At 50.5% G+C, this 18,389-nt stretch overlaps 1 protein-coding gene across 2 annotated transcripts in view; it reads left to right on the top strand.

Annotated features, from left to right (window-relative positions):
* ANO10 (anoctamin 10) overlaps positions 1–12,006 on the top strand; it is a 165,320-nt gene extending 153,314 nt beyond the window's left edge. For both annotated transcript variants that reach the window (XM_074266962.1, XM_074266963.1), the window contains exon 13: positions 11,357–12,006. In XM_074266962.1, coding sequence (XP_074123063.1) covers positions 11,357–11,422 — 66 coding nt within the window. In that variant the 3' untranslated portion in view covers positions 11,423–12,006. The remainder of the gene's footprint in view (positions 1–11,356) is intronic.
* The last annotated feature ends 6,383 nt before the right edge of the window (positions 12,007–18,389 follow it).

Raw genomic sequence — 18,389 nt, 5'->3', positions numbered from 1 at the left:
TGGACTGGGGGCCTGCATCCAGGTCCTTGCAGGAGCTGCGAGAGCCCACAGAATGCGGGCAAAGAGCTGCCAGTCGGCCTTCTGGGGGCGGCTGCATCGATACAGTTTTGCCTGGAGTTGAAGGAAGGGATTCTGAGGGAAAGAATGTTTTTCATTAACTTAGATTGACTGAGTCTGTATGGCAAAAAGATTGTCCTGGGAGGCCCCTGTCATGGACGGCCCCGGGGACAAAGCGGGTGTCCAGAGGAGCCTTTGGCCAGCAAGCAGCGACCCAGGAACCAAAAAAGCGGCCCCCTGACCCTCAGATTCTCTATTTGTAGAAGAAATATGGTGGAGCACCGTGGATCAGTGTCTCTACTCAGGGCCCAAGAAAGGGCCTGTTGTGTGGCCCCCGGCCGAATCAATAAGGGGAGCCTTGGGGACGTTGGGGGACGGGCCACAGACGACCCGGGAGGGTCCCAAAGCACACCTGCTGCGGAGTCCCAGCTTAGCCGGGCCAATTCCAGGTGAGAGAGGCAGAATCTGGGGGTCCGCAGGACCACCCTGGGACGTGCTGCCAGAGCCGGTGCTCTCTCAGACTGGAAGGAGCATGCAAAACGAGGATTTAAGTCAGGATGAGACCCCAGAGACCACTCCGGGCAGCAGTCGGGGCACCGGCACCCTGACCCAGCTCTGTCCAGAAGGCTTTGGCAGAGCTGGTCATCAGTGGGGGCCACAAGGGTGGGAGGGGTTCGTGCTGATAGAGGGGCCCGGGGCCTGCTGGTCCCAAGTCTGTGCCTTTCAGAGCGCGCTCTAGCCTCAGGTTCCTCATCTGGAATGCTACGAGAACATGACCGCGCTTTCTGTCGTCCCTCGCTCACGTCCGACTCTTCGGGGCCCTTCACGCTTCTCTGACTCACGACAACCCGAGAGGAGTCAATTATTATCCCTTCTCTGAAGTGGAGGAAACCGAGGCAGGCAGAGGTCAAGTGCCTGAGCCCCAGGTCATCCCCCAGCGAGCAGTGGCAATCTTCCTCACGCCAGCCCCAGCATTGGGCACGCCCTCCACACACTGGACGGAGCCTCATGGTCAGATCTCGCACCCCAGAAGCCCCTCTTAATCCAGTGTCCCCTAGCAGACACTGACTGACGCGGCTGGGCTGCTCTCCAGCGCTTTTCCCTTTGGTGTTCCCATTTCTAGCCATGCACATAGTAGGTGTTTTTATACTGTAATATTGCAACTATCCGTATGGCTGCTGGCTCCCCGCTATACCCGGGAGGCTCCCGCTTTCAAAGAAAGCGTTAAGTAGAAAAGATGGGCTTGGGGGGAAAGAGCTGGCTTGGGGGCCGAACAAGACCTCGCTCTCCCTTGTATGTGGACGTTAGTGGGGAAACAGTTACTTCATCCCCCTGAGACAGATTCATCTCTCGGTTAAGGTCACGAGGAAGAGGGGGAAGCCTGGTAAGCCACAGCCGGGTCCCCAGCGTGTGGGTTAACCACATCCTAAAACCAGCCCAGGTAGCTTCAGTGGGCTGCTTCCCATCAGGAGGCCGCGGCTGGCTTACCTTTTACCCCCAGGGAATGGCCTCCCCTGCGGGGATTAGGGCTGGGGACCAGATGTTATTCAGCACAAACCTGATAGCAGCCACAAAAGTGTCCCTCAGAGGGTCTGAAGTGGTGTCAGGACCCCCAAGTGTCCCCCGAGAAAGCACAAAGGGGAAGTAAGCCTGCCACAGAAGCATCTCCTGAGCGCCTGCTATGGCATGGGGTACAAACAGCCGGACTGGGGAGACGCTGCAGAAATAACCAGGTTCATCTACGACAAGCCCAGAGGTTGGGGAGGGTCTCCTGGACACGGAGCGCCCTCCGGGGAGGGGGCGCAGGACAAGGGTCCTGGGGGGAGGGACGAGTGGGAGATGTGAGAAGGTATTTGTGGTGGGTGCCAGGCCGGGGGCAGGGCGGGATGTGTGAGCTGTGGGCTTGTCTGCAGATAGGAGATAATTGAACCCGTGGCTGCTGATGAGATCAAGTAAAACTGTGGGGTCTGAAAGCCGCCTGGGGAGGGCAGCTGCAGAGCAAGGGCGAGCGGGGTCTCAGCCAGGAGGAGCACCTCCCAAACCCCCGGGGAGCAGGGACGGTCCAGAGCGCTGCAGAGAGGTCGGGATGGATGAGGACTGAGAAAACGCCGGCCGACTTGGCCGCTGAGAAGGTGACTGGTAACTTGCTGTCCAGTTGTTGTCAGTCCTGGCCAAGTCGCCTTGATCCTGTTTGGGGCTTTCCTGGCAAAGACCCCTAGGGGACTGGTTGACTCTTTCCTTCTCCAACCCATTTTACAGAGGAGGAAACTGATACAGAGGAAGTGACCTGCCCAGGGTCACCCTGCTAGTCCGTGTCTGAGGAGACTTCCAGCATTGGGTCTGAACCACCTCGTCGCCCCTTTGGGGGAGGCCGTTTGAGCCAAATGATTAAGCCAGATTATGGGGCCATTACAGTGAGTGAGTGGAAGGAAAAGGAAGGGGCCTGGTAGAGAGGCTGGGGGGTGGGGGGGAAGATGATCAGTGAATGATCAGACTAAAGAGAAGAGGCAGGACCTGTTTGTGGGCCATTCCAGGGGAGCATTGAAGAGGGAGTGCGAAAGGCTGGGGTCCCCCTCCCCACTAAACAGATAACTCGCTGGGCAGGAGCTGGGACCGGGTCAGAGCCCTGCCTCAGTCTTTGTGCCCAGTCAGACCCAGAAATTCTGGTGGGCTGATTTTGTTTCCATTGGGGAAGGAAGGTGAGGCTCTCCCTCGCCTGCCGTGTCTCGGTCCGGCCTGTGGGGCAGCCCCTTCCCCTCTCAGAAGTCCGGCCAAGGGCACGGCGCCTCGATATACCGGGCCGATCACAGGGCGATCCAAAGGGGAGGGTCCTTCCTCACGAAGCTGGTTATACAAGTAACACAGGCTCTCTGCAGCCGCAGACAAAGGGTGTCTCCGTGACAGGATTTGTGGGACCTTCCGTGTTCAAGGCCTCATGAGTGGGCGGTCCCGGGACACGGGGCTTGGTGGGGCAGGCTCAGGACCCTAGAGGCGCTGGAGTTTCCTTATTTCTCCCCTTTTGCCTCTTCTTGTTTCCTCTCCTTTCCAGTTCACAGAAGAGTTTTTGGTTGTTTTTTAAGAGCTGTAAGCACAGTTCCTTGTACCATTATCAGCTTTTCCTCTGCATCTATTAAAAGGAAACATTTTTCTTAGCCCTGGCTTTTTCTTGATAAATTGACTAATGGGTTTTTGTTGTTGTTTTTGTTGTCGTTCCTTCATGAGTCTTACAAATTGCATCTCATTTCCTGGAGTCGCTTTTCCTTACCCTTTTTCGCCTTTTTTTCCTCTTGATAATTCAGATCTCGTCACATTCCCTTTTTCCATTTCAGCTCCTTAAGCTGTTTGGGTATAACATTTATCGCCTTTGGCTGTCACAGATAACCTCCTCTTGTCAGAATAGAGTGAATATTTGTTACATGTGCCAGTGGTCTCACACACAGACACACACACAGTGGAAGATGCTCCCTGCCCTCATGGAGCTTCCCCTCCAAAGGGAAAGACAACGCGTAAAAGAAAGCTGGAAAGTGGAGGGCCTGGAACCCTGGGATAGGATGAAGTTCCCAGGCTGGAGTGGGAGATGGCAGTGAGTGCCCTGGGCTCCCACCTGAAAGAGGAGAGACTCTTGGAGGAGCTCCCTGACTTCCATACCCTCCTCTCCAGCCAGAGGGAGGGAAGGGCCCCAGCAGCAAGCACTGAGTGCGAATTTTGGAGCGATGGCCTCTTTTAGTAATCCCTGGCCCTGATTTCTCTCCTAGTCAACACAGGAGTGTCCAGAGATAATTGGTACCCAACAGATGCAGTTTTGGTCTCTTAACAAAAAAGTGGCCAACACATCATATAAAATAGTGGAAGAAATGGTTTTGGTTTCAGCCTGAAAAAGTCAACTAAAATTTACGAAAATAATAAAACTTCTTATAATCTCAATTTTGCTCTAGTTCTTAAAACTAGCAAAGAATAAATCAGATTTGACATTCTGACCATAAATTTTTGGATACAATGGCCTACTAGCTTGTTGCCATGTTTTTTCCATCACATTGGATTTTAATATCTCCCCCCACCCTCTCTCTCTCTCTCTCTCTCTCTCTCTCTCTCTCTCTCTCTCTCTCTCTCTCTCTCTCTCTTTTCTCTTTCTCTTTTCTTTCTCTCTCTCTCATTCTTTCTCTCATTCTCTCTCTTTTCTCTCTCTTCTCTCTCTGTCTTTTCTCTCTCTTTCTCTTTTCTCTCTCTGTCTCTCTCTACTTTCTCTCTCTCTTTTCTCTTTTCTCTCTCCCCTCTCTCTTTTCTCTCCTCTCTCTCTTTTCTCTCTTTCTCTCTCTCTTTTCTTTTTTCTCTCTCCTCTCTCTCTTTCCCTCTCTTCTCTCTCTCTGTCTCTCTCTCTTTTCTCTCTCTCTCTTTCTCTCTCTTCTCTCTCTCTCTTTTCTCTCTCTCTTCTCTCTCTCTTTGTCTTTTCTCTCTCTCTTTTTTCTCTCTCTTTTCTCTCTCTCTTTTCTCTCTCTGTCTCTCTCTCCTCTCTCCCCTTCCCATCTTTTCACCCACTGGCCTGACCCTTGGCCTTTATCTGGACAGTTTCCACCACTCCTCAGAGCAGCCTTCCTCCAAGGTCTCCAAAGACTCAATATTGGTTTGGAACAGAGCTCAGAAAAGGGGAAAACCGAACAGGAATGGGAGCGTGGCACCAGAGCCAGGGGGCATGGCAGAGCCTCCCAAGGCAATGGGCTGCCCGCCAGAAGTCATCTGAACAGACTTTGTTCTTGTGCTGCCTGAAACCATTGCCATTGGTGGGAACATGGACAGAAAAAAGATGATCCAGTGGGAGAGGGAGAAAGCCCAGCAGCTCCCATTGGAGCCCGCAGTGAACCTCCCTGCTCGTTCCTTAGTGAGGGCTGCTGGGCCATGGAGGCCTCCTCCCTGTCCCTTTGCATTCTGCTCGAGCAGGATCGCCGCATTGTGTGGCTTTTGATATTAAAGTCACGGGACCATTTTAAAGCCCTGAATTTCGGAGCCATCTGGAGTTAATCAGATAGACTCGGCTCCCTGGCCTGAGAGCATCAAGATTGATTTTGTGTCTGTGGGTTGATGGTAAACAGATCCCAGAGACTCACCACTCTCCCCTGAAATTAATTTGTGGGCTTAGACTATCTGCGATGGTTCGTTTCTGGGGCCTTTAAGCTCTGCCCGGGGAAGCTTGCCTCTGAAAGTCAGCCACAGGAGCAAGTTCTCACAGGTGCAGCGAGGGCCGAGGGCACGCTCTTTGTCTCCTGGGGTCGTCTCCCCAGGCCTTCACGGAGACTGGCCATGGCTGTGGAGGAGAACCAGAACAACCTCACTGTGTTAGAATCGAGTTATGTGTGTCCGACCGTGATGGGTCAGATCAGTACAGTCTCGGAATGCTGGGACACAGGTGAACATTGGGGGGGGGGGGGGCTTCTCTGGCATTGTGGACCTCTCATTTCTTCTGAGCTCGTTCAGTCCTGCTCCTGGACTCCCCTTCTCTGAGGAGGGCGTGCCGTGCGGGGGGTCCTGGGCCAGCACCATACAGTCAGTTCTCCACCCAAAGCCCTCCCCATCCTTACACCGTGGAAGCCCCCAGTTTCCCTCTCTGACTGCCGCCCACCCCAGCTGCTCGGTTATCTGTTACCATCCCTGTCATGGTGGGACAGGGGGCATCGAGGAAGAAGGGGCGCAGGATAAATAAAATATGTCCCGCCAGCCCGCCGGAGCTCTCGCGTTCTTTTACATCGATACTTTGAGCTGTTCTTTCTCTGATTGATCTGGCTTCAGTTTTGTAATCCACAAAAATTCCACTCGATTCACTTACCTGACGTAGAAAGGAAATCAATATTTAAGTATTTCCTTTGAAAGCCCATCTTGTTATCAGGATCCCTTCAGAATTGTCTAGCTATAAGTACCCATTAGCTGTTGTGTAGAATTAGAAGTGTGCTTTAGAATCGTAGAGGGACTTTTGACTCCTAAAAGAAACTAAAGATTTAGTGATAAATAATATTAGTATTAGTAATAAATAATAAATAAAGATGGAGGAGATTCATAGGAAAGAGAGATTTAGAGCTTGAAGGAGCCTTAGAAGTCATCTGGCTTCATCTCTCCTTTTACAGATGAAGAAACTGAGACCCAAAGAGATGGTTACACTTGGTCCTTGTCCTTCGTTCTCAGAACCAAAATGTAGCGTCACAGTGCGTCCCACAGGGGCCGATCAGACCAACGTGAGCCAAAGCGCTCGGACACAAAGAGTCCCTATGAACATTTGGGGTGCATCTCTCGTTTCCTTTGGGCTAGTTCAATCCTGCTGTGCTCCTGGAGACAGCCCTTCTCTGACGAGGGCACGCCACGTGGAGTGGTCCTGTGCCGGGGTCTCCCTTGTCATAACACCCAGAAAACCCAGGGCCTCTGTCAGCCAGACCCACCATCGGATGGGGAGCCATCACGGGCCCACACGGCAGGAGGCAGAGCCGGCAGTCTCTCCCCCCAGATCACTCGGGGTCTCTGTCAGACGCTGGCTGGTTGCAGTGCTTGGACCTTTGTGATTAATGGAAAACTGTGTGTTGTGGTGGAAGGAGTGATGGATTCCAGGCCATGGAGAGGGGAGGTCTGACGTGCCCTTGGACTTCACCTCCGGGGCCCCAGGTTCCCGTGTAAACGGAGAGGTCGGCCTGGCCGGCCTCCAAGGTGGTCTCCAGCTCGGAAGCTGCGTGACTGCGCCACTAACGGCTACTTAGGTCACGTTTTCTCAAGTTGTCTTTCTGGGGTCTTTCAGCCAGAAGTTGGAAAGAAATCCCTGGTTCTGCGCTCAGTTTTCCTTCTGATCATCTTTAATTCTACCATTTGCTCATTGTCGGTGACCATTTTCCTCAAATCAGGTTTACTTGGCCATAGATTTTGTAACAAAGCACGCCAATATTTACCTAATATAAGGTATTTAAATAGGAACATACGGATAAGCTTAAGAGCTACTGTTAGCCTCTGTTCCTGGTGCTCTGAATAAAAAATAAATAATGAAATAATAAAGCAAAAGAAATCAAGATCTTTTAAGGAAAGCAGGATAATGTCGCTGAGATCAACATGTTAAAGAAAAAATGTCTTTTTGGTTTTCCCATGACACTCAAGATCCACAGATTATCAGGTCCTAAGTGATTGTTTCAAAGACCCCAGACAATGACAAAGGATCATCTAACTGGTCTCTAGAACTGCAGAGGCCATCAGGCTGAGGATACCGAAACCTCCTAAGCAGATATTGGCTCTGAAGGAGAGAACTGATGAATGCAGACCCAAGATGACAGAATAGCAAAAAGAAATACAGCTCAGCTCCCCTCCTGTCCCTCCCCAAAGAGACATTGGGGGACAGACCCCGTAGGGATGTGTTTGGGCTGCCTCTGGAATGGGTTTTGTTTTTCTTGCTTTTTCGTTCAGGGAAGAGGGAAGTGAGAGGGGATGAAGAAAGACCTGAACACAAAATAAAACTGCTGTTGCTCGGTTCAAGCCCCTCCCTGGACAAAGCAGGCACAGAGCTTTGGGGCACAGAGTGATAAAAATCCGGCTTTCGAGAAGCTCATCTTCTCCAGGCTCAGAAAAGGAGGCGCCTGTGGTCCCCTCATGATTGAAAGCCGGGGCCCTGACCCCGGACTCGACCGCTGACGGGTCATGTGAACTCAAAATCTCTTTCTTCTGCTCCCTTCCCTTTCCCTTTTCTGACATTTTGCAGCATTTTCCCCCTCTCCCTTACAGAGCAGGAGAAAGAATGGGCTGGATTCTTTTCTCAGCAGCTGCTGGCACCAGTCATTTCTGCTGCTTTTTGTCTGTGAAGCCTCCATTCTGTCTGTGAAATCACAGATTTAGACTCCTCCGAAGCGATGACTTTCAGGACTTTGATGGGTGATTTCACACAATGTTGGTCTTTCACCAGTTTTGATAAAAAATAAAAAAACAACCTTGGCCAGTCCCATTCCAGAGGCCCTGCCTTTCCCTTTTGTCTCCTCTGGGCCTTCCCCGCTGCCAGAAGCGGCTCGGTCATTCTCTTCAAGTTCCCCATGCGGCCAGAAGAGAGACGCCCTTTGTTCCAGCCCTTCGGGGAGTCCGGGAAAGGCCTGGGTTCCCCAACTTGTCCCTTCATCAGCCCTGTCCTCACAGACTGGGATGGAGTCTTTCCAGCAAGCCTTGGGAGCTGCTGGAAAAGTCTTGGCACGTCAGCGTCCAAAGACTGGCCTGGGGACACAGGGGGGCTTCAGGGAGTGGGCAGAGGCAGGGAAGCCCAAGGTCATCGCCCCGGGGCCATCGTGCTCGGGTCTGTCCCCTGCTGCCCTACAAGAAGACCTGAGTGCAGATGGACAAAGTGCAGGAGTCCTCCTGGGGAGAAGCCCTGCCGGGCCCGGGGCTGCACGTGCATGACCGGGGTGACCGCGACAGTCACCGGCCACTCCTGTCTCAGGGTGAAACGGACGGGACAGCCGTGACCGGCCCCGCCCCGGGGATGGGCCAGAGGAAACAACTGCGTCAGACTGGTTTATGGCAGCGCCAGTCACCTGCTGCTGTCTGGGGGCCCACATCGGGGGCTGCCTTGTGACGTCACCTCCCGTCCGGCTTCCTGCCTGGTTGCTGCCCCCTCCCCTTGACTCCCTCCAGCAGTTCCCCAAATGATCTCCCTCTTCCCCAGAGCCTGATGCCGTCAGGTCACTGGCCCTTTTCTTGGCACCTGCCCAGGAAGTCGCTGCCATGCCCGATTGCCAGCTTCTCTGGAACTGGGGGTGGCTGGGTAAACGCCCCCCATTAGTCACCCAGCCAGCACTGCCAGGAGCCCTCCCTCGGGGAGGGAGTTAATGATTTCCTAGCGGCCTGTGCTGACCTCAGGGCGGACCCGCCCCTCCCCCTGCGAGGCTGGGTTCTTCCAGGGCAGAGGTTGCTGCTGTTTGGCCCAGGGTGCCCAGCAGTGCCCCCTAAACTCCCTGAGCTCGCGTAGAGATGCTCAGTAAACGCGTTCTTGGCTGACGGACGGAAGTGCTGACGAGCCCGCTGTGTGCCGGGACTGGGGAGGTCCCGGCCTGGGGAGCCCAGTTCTACCCCATGTGTGACTGCCCGAGTACAGCCCAGGTCAAACCCCTGCCATCTTGGAGAAAGTATCCATGCTAGTCAGCAGCACTTTATTTTCCCAAATCCATGTAAAGAGTTTTCAACATTCATTTTTGTAACGTTTTGTGTTCTAAATGTCTCTCCCTTCCTCCCCAACCCCCCCCCCCCCAGCAAATATACACGTGCTCTCCTTTTAAACCCATTTCCACATTTGAAGACGCCGGCTTTTGAGAACCGCAGAAGAGCTTGGATCCCATTTCAGAGACTAGAAAACCGAGGTCGGGCCGGCTCTTGGTGGCCATGGCCTATGGCAGAGGAGCACGGGCTCCCACAGCCGCCGGGCCATCAGGCTGCTGGTCGTGGCCCCCTGCTTCCGTGGGGGGGGCCCAGGCCGGCGTGCTGGCGCATTTCCTGGAGTCCTCACGCAGGCCCTTCCAGAAAGCGCCGCCGCCGCCGCCTTGTTGCTGTGCTCCGAGGAGAGCCAGCTAGGGAGGCTCGGGCTCGCCGGGGACACGCAGCTTCATAATTAACCTGGGTCGGAATATTCCAGTTTCCTTCCGAGAGAATGTGTACGTCAGCCGGAGTCGGAGCAAGCTGGCCCGGGGGTGATGGAAAGGGCTGGTAATGGAAAAGTGAGCGGAGGCAAAAAATAACCTCCGGAGACGATCATGCGCTCTCACAGACCTGCTGCAGGTTGGGGAAATAAAGCAACCATCCAACGGAAGGCCCAGCCAGGGCACTAATAGAGTTATCCCGGCCCGGGGGCGGAGCCCGGGCCCCGTCCCCCCCCAGTCCAGCTCCCGGCCCGCCGGCTCCTGCCCGCCCTGGTCTCCAGCCTGCTGCCGGCTCCCGGGCTCTCACCAGACAGGGGGGCTTCTCGGGGACCAGGAGCCCAAGCGGGAGCTTCCCCGGCTCAAGCGGCTCCTCCTGGGCCCAGGAAGGTTCTCTCGCCCCCTCCTCCATCCTTTGTCGCAGTGACATGGAGGCTGGGAAAGCTGGCAGGTGGAAACAGGCCTCAGAACCCACGGGGACTCTTAACTGACCGGGGAGCTCAGGGCAGAGCCAGGGCAGAGCAGGGCCGCTCTCGGGGGCTCTGGGAGAGGAAACCAAAGGGAAATTCTGAAAAATCAGCAGTCGCTGTGCACGCTGGGGCCGTGAACTTGGACTGGAGACTCTCTGTTTGGCGGAGCTGCCCGGAAGGGGGCGGAGGGTCCTCGGGAAGAATGGGGGGGTGGGGGGGTCAGGAGGGGACAGTCTGAGGGGACAAGGGAGAGAAGAAGTCCGGGGACAAGAGTGGCTGGGGCTCCGAGGGAGGGTCCCGTCCCAGCTCCTTTATTCCCCGAGCTTGGCAGCTCCTTTCAGGGTCTTCTCCCCCTTTGGGCCCCGGGCCCAGCTGGTGACACTCGGGCTCCTTCTCACAATAATACCGTTAATACACAAAATACACAGGATTGAAAAGGAAAGCAACTCCACGGAAGTGCATTTTTCACCCTATTTTTGGCAGACGCAGAGGAAGAACTCCGGGAGGGCGATAAGGCTTTTTGTGGTCACTAAGGCCCCTCGGGAGGCCCAGATCCCCCTGTCGGAAGTGACGGGTTTGTCAGTGTCGGCCAGTTAAGATCTCATGGGGGAGAGGAGGAGGAGGGAATCTGGCCATTCCAGGCGGGGGGCAGGAGTCGGGGTGGGAAGCCCACCCAGCACAGGAGGGGGGGAGAGGCTGGGAGCCCCCAGGGCTTGGCTGGGCCCCCCCCAAGGGACTTTGATCTGGTCACTCTGCCTGAGGTCACCTTCTTCTCTGTACACTATGGTCTGGCCCGGGGGCTCACTCCCTGCTGCTCAGGTGGTCTGTGAGGAGGGTGGGGGCCCAGGGGACTCGTGGGGGTCTCAGAGCAGGCTTGAGAGAAGGCGCCCTTGGGGGGAGAAGGCAAAGGAGCTCTCTCTCTCTCACACTCACACATGCCCTCAGTTCCATAGTTGTTGGGCCCTGGAGCAAACCGTCCCCAGGAAGAAGTAAGAGCTTCGTGATCCCCCCCCCCCTGGACGGGGGCTGAGGGCCGGGCTGCCCCAGACCATAAGGGGGGGGTTCTTTTACAGAACTCGGAGCGCAGCCTCACGAAGGCTCTCTCCTGCCACTATCACTGGGGGTGGGGGACGGGGTGGGGGCTTCTCCAGACAGGGGCCGAGGGCGAGGTGCTCAGGGCTCTCTCTGCTCTCTCCGCAGCACATTAAACTGGTGGCCGAGTCTCTGAAGGAGGAAGGGAAGGAAGAGGAGAAGAAGTCCACGTAGGACAATCCCCGCCACGGGGGCAGCGGCCCTCGGCCATCCCGGGCCCTCCGGCCGGTCCTGGGCCTTGCAGAACTGGCTAGCACAGCGCACCTCCCCGGGCCTGGGCTCTCCGTCCTGAGGGCTGTGGCCCAGCCTGGCTCCCCGTGGGCCTTCACCAGCGGCCTGGCCTCGGGCCGGCCTCCCAGCATCCTCTCCCCCACCTGGGGGCCAGCCCCAGCTCCAGAGCTGACCGTTGGCTGAGGCCGGCCCCCACCAGGAAGGTCTCCCTGCCCCCCCATCCGGTCTCGCTTGGGGGGAGGGGGCTCTCCTCAGCGGGCCTGGCCCCATACTCGCTTCTCCCCCCCACCCCCCACTTGATTTCTGTGTTATTCACGCTCTGGGCCTTAGCCTGTCAGTCAATGGTACCCGCCATTGTGATGATGTCCCAGGAGCCCCTGGGGCCCGCTGGGGGGGGCCACCTGGTGGCCTGGGGCAGGCTGGCAGCCGAGGGGGGGCCACTCCCAAAGCCCCCAAACTGGCTCTCTGCCGGGAGGCGCTCACGGGTGGGACTCGGAGCCATTAAAGACAAAGCTGCATGACGGTTACCATGTGTCCGTGTGAGCTGCCTTCGGTCCGGGCTTCCGGTCCGCCTGCCCCGATGACTGTGGACACTGCCTTGGGCCGCCATCCTTTGTGGGCTCTACCAATGCGGGACCCTGGTCCCCTTCCCTAAAGACCCCCCTCCCCACGTGCACTCACACACCCCCCCCCACTGGTTCCTGACACAGATTAGGCGATGAAGCCATAAGCAAGTGAAGTGGAGGGTGGGCAGGGGGGATGGTCAGCTTGGGAGGATGGCCCCTTGTTCCCAGGCTCTGATGCTGACCAGCCTCCAAGCCCGCAGCTGGTTCTCCACGTTTGAAACGAGGCCAGAAGGCCCTGCTCCCTCCTGGAGGCCGCGTCGCAGCAGGTTGGCTGGTCAGTGAGCAGGAACTGGACTTCTGTGTGGTGGCCGAGGGCCATCACAATGCTCCTGCAAGGTCAGGAGTCGCCCTCTGGGCGCCCGAGGAGGCTGGATCAGGAAGGGCTGGTAGCCAGGCTCCCCATTCCCTAGTTTGCTGTGGGCAGATGTGACCCCAGGCCGCCCTAGCGCCCTTGACCTCTGACTTGTCAGCCAGATCAGCCTAACCTCTGGGCTGGGAGGAAAAGGGGAGGAAATTGGATGCAAAATCTGAAAATGCTACTGGAAGGTAAGTTTTTATTGCTGCCTGACTCTGAAAAGCTGCAGGAGATTTTCACCAGAAATCCATGAAATGGGTACATCTGGGGTTGGTGTGGGTTGTGCTCCCTTTAGGAAACTAGTCCTTTCAGAGGGATTTATTCCTTTCGGATTCCCAGCCCCTCCCGGTTGATGCATTAACAATCCAAGAAGCCAGGACCTTTGATTCACAAATCCTGGTCAAAAGCATCCCTTTGAATTCCTATGGGAGATCCGGCCTGTCCCAACCCCACCCCCCCACATCTGAGCCAAGTTGGGACACCGCCCCCAGGCCCCTTTGGCTAAATCTCTCATTGTAAAAGAGCCAAGCTGGAGCCCTCTCTTTGCAGAGGTCCCAAACATGGCAGCCTTACGCCTGGCACGCCAAGGTCTCTGCCCACTGGAACACTGCTTCCGGTGCCCTCTTATCTCTACCTTCACCTTTAACTAACTAGACTTTAACCTTACTTCCAAACCCCAAAATAAACCTTTCTCAATCTAGGTTTTCGGGTCTGTAACTTCCTTTACAGGGGACTCTGCGCCACCACTAGACCTCATTTAACTCTGTGTCCTTGCGCCAAATCCAAAGGGGTTGTAGGAGAGTCCATTTGACTCCCTGTACCCCGAACCTGCCACTAGACCTCAATTAATCCTAATTTCATTCTAGACCTCATCAGGGTGGGTGACTTCCAACGCACCCGAGAAAGTAGAAATCTAGCAGGGGGGCAGCCCGAGCCAGGAGACGTCCTGCAGGTTCTCTCCCCTTCGGAGGGGAGAATAACGGTGTGACAGTGGGGGCCCCTCGGGCTCCTTGCAATGTAACTGATGCATCCCCTCAATCCTTGCTCTAGAGAGGGAGAGGAGCATTTTCCTCCTGGCCCTAAAGCCTTGGTCTGGCTCCTCCAAAGCTCCTCAAGTCGGCCCTGCTTCTCATCTTGGGCTCATCAGTCACCTGACCCAGAAGAAATGGGATCAGCCTGACAAGCCCTAAGGCTTCAGCATCAAGGACTCCCTGAGTCCCATGGGCACGTGAGAACTCAGGGGCTTGTGGGAAAATACTTCAACCAATGAACTTGCTCCTCTTAAAGGTGCAAACTCCTTTAAACGTGTAAACTCCTCCCCAGAAGTCCAGAGGTGCAAACTCCTTTCAAACCTGAACCAAAGGTGTGAATTCTGAGCTAGGGAATTGTTTAGACCACCTGAGTTATCACCTTGTAATCCTAACGGAGCTGCCCATGTTTTAGATATGTTGGATTACTTAGCAATTGAGGGAAGTGGGGGAAGAGAGGGAAAAAATTAGAAAACAGGGTTTTGTAGGGGTGAATGTAAAAAATGGTCCATGTATATATTTTGAAAATAAGAAGCTATAATTAAAAAATAAATAAAATGTCAACATTTCTTAGTGAGACCATGACCTCTCCTTACCTCAAGGTCCTGGGAGCTTTAGCTAATCTAATCCAATCTTACTCCCTCCCTCCCCCCACCTTAATCTCTCACCAGTTTAAATTCTGCAGGGTGGGATGTCCCAGGCCACATTTGAACTCAGATCCTCCCAACCCCAGAGCTAGTGCTCTATATACCAAGCCATTTAGCAGCTCTAAGGAGCCCAATTTTTGTCTGGAGATTTTGACTACTTTAAGAAGTGCCTCCTTTCCTGGTGAGCTCCCTCTTCTCCCCTTCTCTTCAACACAGAGCCTCTTGTCATTATCCCTCCTTTTAGTCTGATTACGAAGTACCCTCCTCACCAAGTCCAGTCCTCTCCAGGTACCCAATCAGAAGAGACATTTGTAAAGTGCCTGGCACAAAGCAGGTGTCGAATAAATGCTTGTTGCCCTTTCCTCTCCTGGACCTCCCGTCCTCTCATCTTTGGAAGCAGTTTGCTTTCTCTACCATTTCCTCTTCCTAGTCTTCAATCTATCTACAATACGGTTCCCTGCTGACTAAAAACACACCCAAGTCTCCCCATATTTAAAGCCCTGTCCCCTGCCCTTTCAGCGGCTTACTGCCCTATGCCTCTCCCTTCTCCGCATTGTCCCTAAAAAAGCATTTCTCCTTGGAAATTCTCTCTTCTAAAGAAAAAAAAAAAAAAAAAAAAAAGGAAATTCTCTCTTCTCAGCACCTCCACTTTAATTTTTGCTCTCTTGTAAACCCTCCATTGATCTGGATTCTGACTTCATTATTCAATTAGAATTGCCGGCAAACTTTTAAAATTTTAATTTTTTAAAATTTTGTTAAATTTTTTCCCAATGATACGTAAAAAAGAAATTTGAATGATCATTTTTAAAAACTTTTGAGTTCTAAAATCTCACTCTCCAATCTCCTGTCACTCCCCAAGAAGGTAGGAAATAAAATATAAATTATAATGTGAAATCATGTAAAACATATTTCTATATTAGCCATGTTGTAAAAGAAAAAAAAATTGAGGGAAAAAAACCTAACAACACAAGAAAAATAAGATTTAAAAAGTGTGCTTTAAATACTGATGAGGATATATTCTGATGGAAGTGGATATCTTCAACAAAGAGATGATTTAACTCAGATCCAATTGATCAATAAAGAACAGAGCTACACCCAGAGAAGAAACACTGGGAAATGAGTGTAAACTGTTTGCATTTTTGTTTTTCTTCCCAGGTTATTTTTACCTTCTGAATACAATTCTTCCTGTGCAACAAGAAATTCAGTTCTGCACATATATATTGTATCTAGGATATACTATAAGATATTTAATATATATGGGAGGGGTGGAGGGAAGGAGGGGAAATTTTAGAACAGAAGGGAGTACAAGGGATAATGTTTTAAAAATTACCTATGCATATGTACTGTCCAAAAAAAAAAAAAAGTTTTATAATTATAAAATTAATCTAAAAAAAAAAAAGTATGCTTTAGTATGCTTTCAGAGTTCATCAGTTCTCTTCTGGAAATAAAAGCATTTTTCACCATGGGTCCTTTGGAAATTGCCTTAGACTGTTGTATTGATTGGAGTAACTAAGTCCTTCACAGTTAATCATCATTATGTTACTCTTTTTTTTTTTTTTTTAAACAGATGCCGATTTTATTTGTAGCTAGAAATCCAAGAGCATTAGGATAGTTTTTTCTTCCTCCCCATCCTCCCTGAGTGGTCCCCATTGTCTGCTCTGGCCCTCCTCTCCTCCTCCTACCTCTGTCACCACGCTTTCCTCAGCTGCTTCATCAGGGGAGGGATGGGCTTCCCTTCTCCCATCAACTTTGAGGGGCTTGGAAGCAGATTCTCCCCCTTGGTGGCTTCCGAGCTTTGGCAGTGTCGCTCCTCACAAAACAGACTTTGCAGACCCCAGAGCAGGCCATGTTTCCCTGCTGGGGAAATGTTCAAGTTCAACATACTCTGGAACTCAGATATGTGAATCAGTCTGATGAGGCTGTGTACATCCTTGTGGATGATGCCGTAGAGTTCTTTGTAGAGGTCTCACATGAGGCTGCTCTAAAAACTGGTAGCTTAGCCATAAGTAGATAATTATGATTACTTATTTTTAACATTTTTTAGAATTTCAAATCCTCTCCCCATCAAGAAGGCAAACAAGATGTTAATTAAATATGTGAATTCATGCAAAATATATTTTCATGTTAGCCATATCAAGAAAAAGCATGAAGAATTAAGTGGAGAAATGTATGCTTCAATCTTCAAGAGTTCACCAATCCTCTCTCTGGAGGTGGATAGCCTCTTTCCATCCTAAGTCCTTTGGAATTGTCTGGGTTCATTGTATTGACTATAGTAGCCAAGCCTTTCATGGTTGATTATTATTACAGTATTCTTGTTACCATGTACAATGATCTCCTGATTCTGCTCTTTTACTTTGTATCAATTCATATAGGTTTTTCCAAGTTTTTCTGAAAGCAGACTGCTTGTCATTTTTTTCTTTTTTTAAAATTTAGTATTTTGTTTTTCCTTGTTACATGAAAATAATTTTGATAATAAATAAATATAATATATAAGTATTACATATTATAAATATAAATAATAAATAATTTTAACATTCATTTTTTAAAAATTTGAGTTCCAAATTCTGTCCCTTCTCCCTTCTCTTTTCACCCATCCATTGAGAATGCAAAGAATTATATATATATATATAGTTGTGCAAATAGTAATAGTAATACTGTGAAACAAAAGACTTTAAAAAAACCTTCAAGAAAACTAAAGTAAAAAAGAAAAAGTATGCTTCAATCTGCATTCAGATTCAGATACATCAATTTTTCTCTGAGTATCAATAGCATTTTTCATTATAAATCCTTCAGAGTTGCTACAATCACTTTATTGCTGACAGTAGTTATGTCATTCACAGCTGATCTTAAAATATTGCTAATGCTTTGTACATAGTACAAAGTTTCCCTTTGCATCAGCTCAGGGAAGTCTTTGCAAAATTTTCTGAGAGCCTCCTGCTCATTATTTCTTATAGCACAGTAGTATTCCATCATAATCACATACCACAATTTATTCAGCCAATTCCCAATTGATGGGCATCTACTCAATTTTTAAATCTTTGTCCCCAAAAAGAGTTGCTCTAAATATAGGTCCTTATTTTTGTTTTTATCTCTTTGGTGAAATAGACCAACTAGTGGTATTGCTAGGTCAGAGGGATATCCATGGTTTTATGGTCCTTTGGGAATAGCTCCAAATTACCTTATGAGATGGTTGAGTCAGTTCACAGCTCCACCAACAATGCATTATTATCTCATTTTCCCAACATCCCCTCAAACATTTGTCATTTTCTTTTTCTGTCCTATTAATCAATTTAATAGGTATGTAGTAGTCCTTTAGAAATGTTTTAATGTGTATTTTTCCAATCATTACTGGGTCAGAGAATTTTTCCATATGGCTATAGAGAGCTGCTTCATCTGAGAACTGTTCTTATCTTTTGATCATTTGTCAATTGGGGAATACTTTTTTTTTTTTTTTTTTTTAATATAAATCAGTTCTCTATGTTTGAGAAATGAGGTCTTCATTAAAAAAACAAAAACAAAAACAAAAAAACTTGCTTCTTGTTTCAGTTTTTTCCCCACAATCACTCTTGCTAACTGTATTTCTGCTTTGTTTATTCTACTCTCTCTCCTTTCACCCTGTCCTTCTTTAAAAATATTTTACTTTTAACTATCCCCTCTCCAAATCTTCCCTCCTTTCTATCTCCCTCTCCTTTTCTCTTATCTCCCTCTTCTCTTACTTTCTAGTAGGGTAAAATAGATTTCTATACATAAATGAATGCGTATGTTATTCCCTCTGAGCCAGTTTTGATGAGAGTAAGGTTTACTCACTTCCCCTTACCTTCCCTTGCTCCCCTCTGTTGTAAAAACTTTTTTTTTGCCTCTTTTACATATGATAATTTACCCCATTCTATTTCTCCCTTCCCCTTTCCTCACTCACACTTAATTTTATTTTTTAAGATATTGTCCTTCACATTCAACTAATACCTGTGCTCTGTCTATATATATTGCTTCTACCTGCCCTAATAATGAGAAAGTTCTTATAAGTAACAAGTATCTTCTTCTCATATAGGAATATAAACAGTTTTACTAAGTTCTTCCTGATTTCTCTTTCTTGTTTACTTTGTTATGCTTTTTCTAGAGTCTTCTATTTGAAAGTCAAATTTTCTCTTCAGCTCTGCTCTTTTCACCAAGAATACTTAAAAATCCTCTATTTCATTGAGTATCCGTTTTTTCCTTTGAAAGATTATACTCAGTTTCTTTGGGTAGATGACTCTT

This window comes from Sminthopsis crassicaudata, chromosome 5 (genome assembly GCF_048593235.1).
Source record: "Sminthopsis crassicaudata isolate SCR6 chromosome 5, ASM4859323v1, whole genome shotgun sequence".
In the NCBI taxonomy this organism is placed as follows: Eukaryota; Metazoa; Chordata; class Mammalia; order Dasyuromorphia; family Dasyuridae; genus Sminthopsis; species Sminthopsis crassicaudata.
This window is presented reverse-complemented; position numbering and strand designations above follow the sequence as displayed.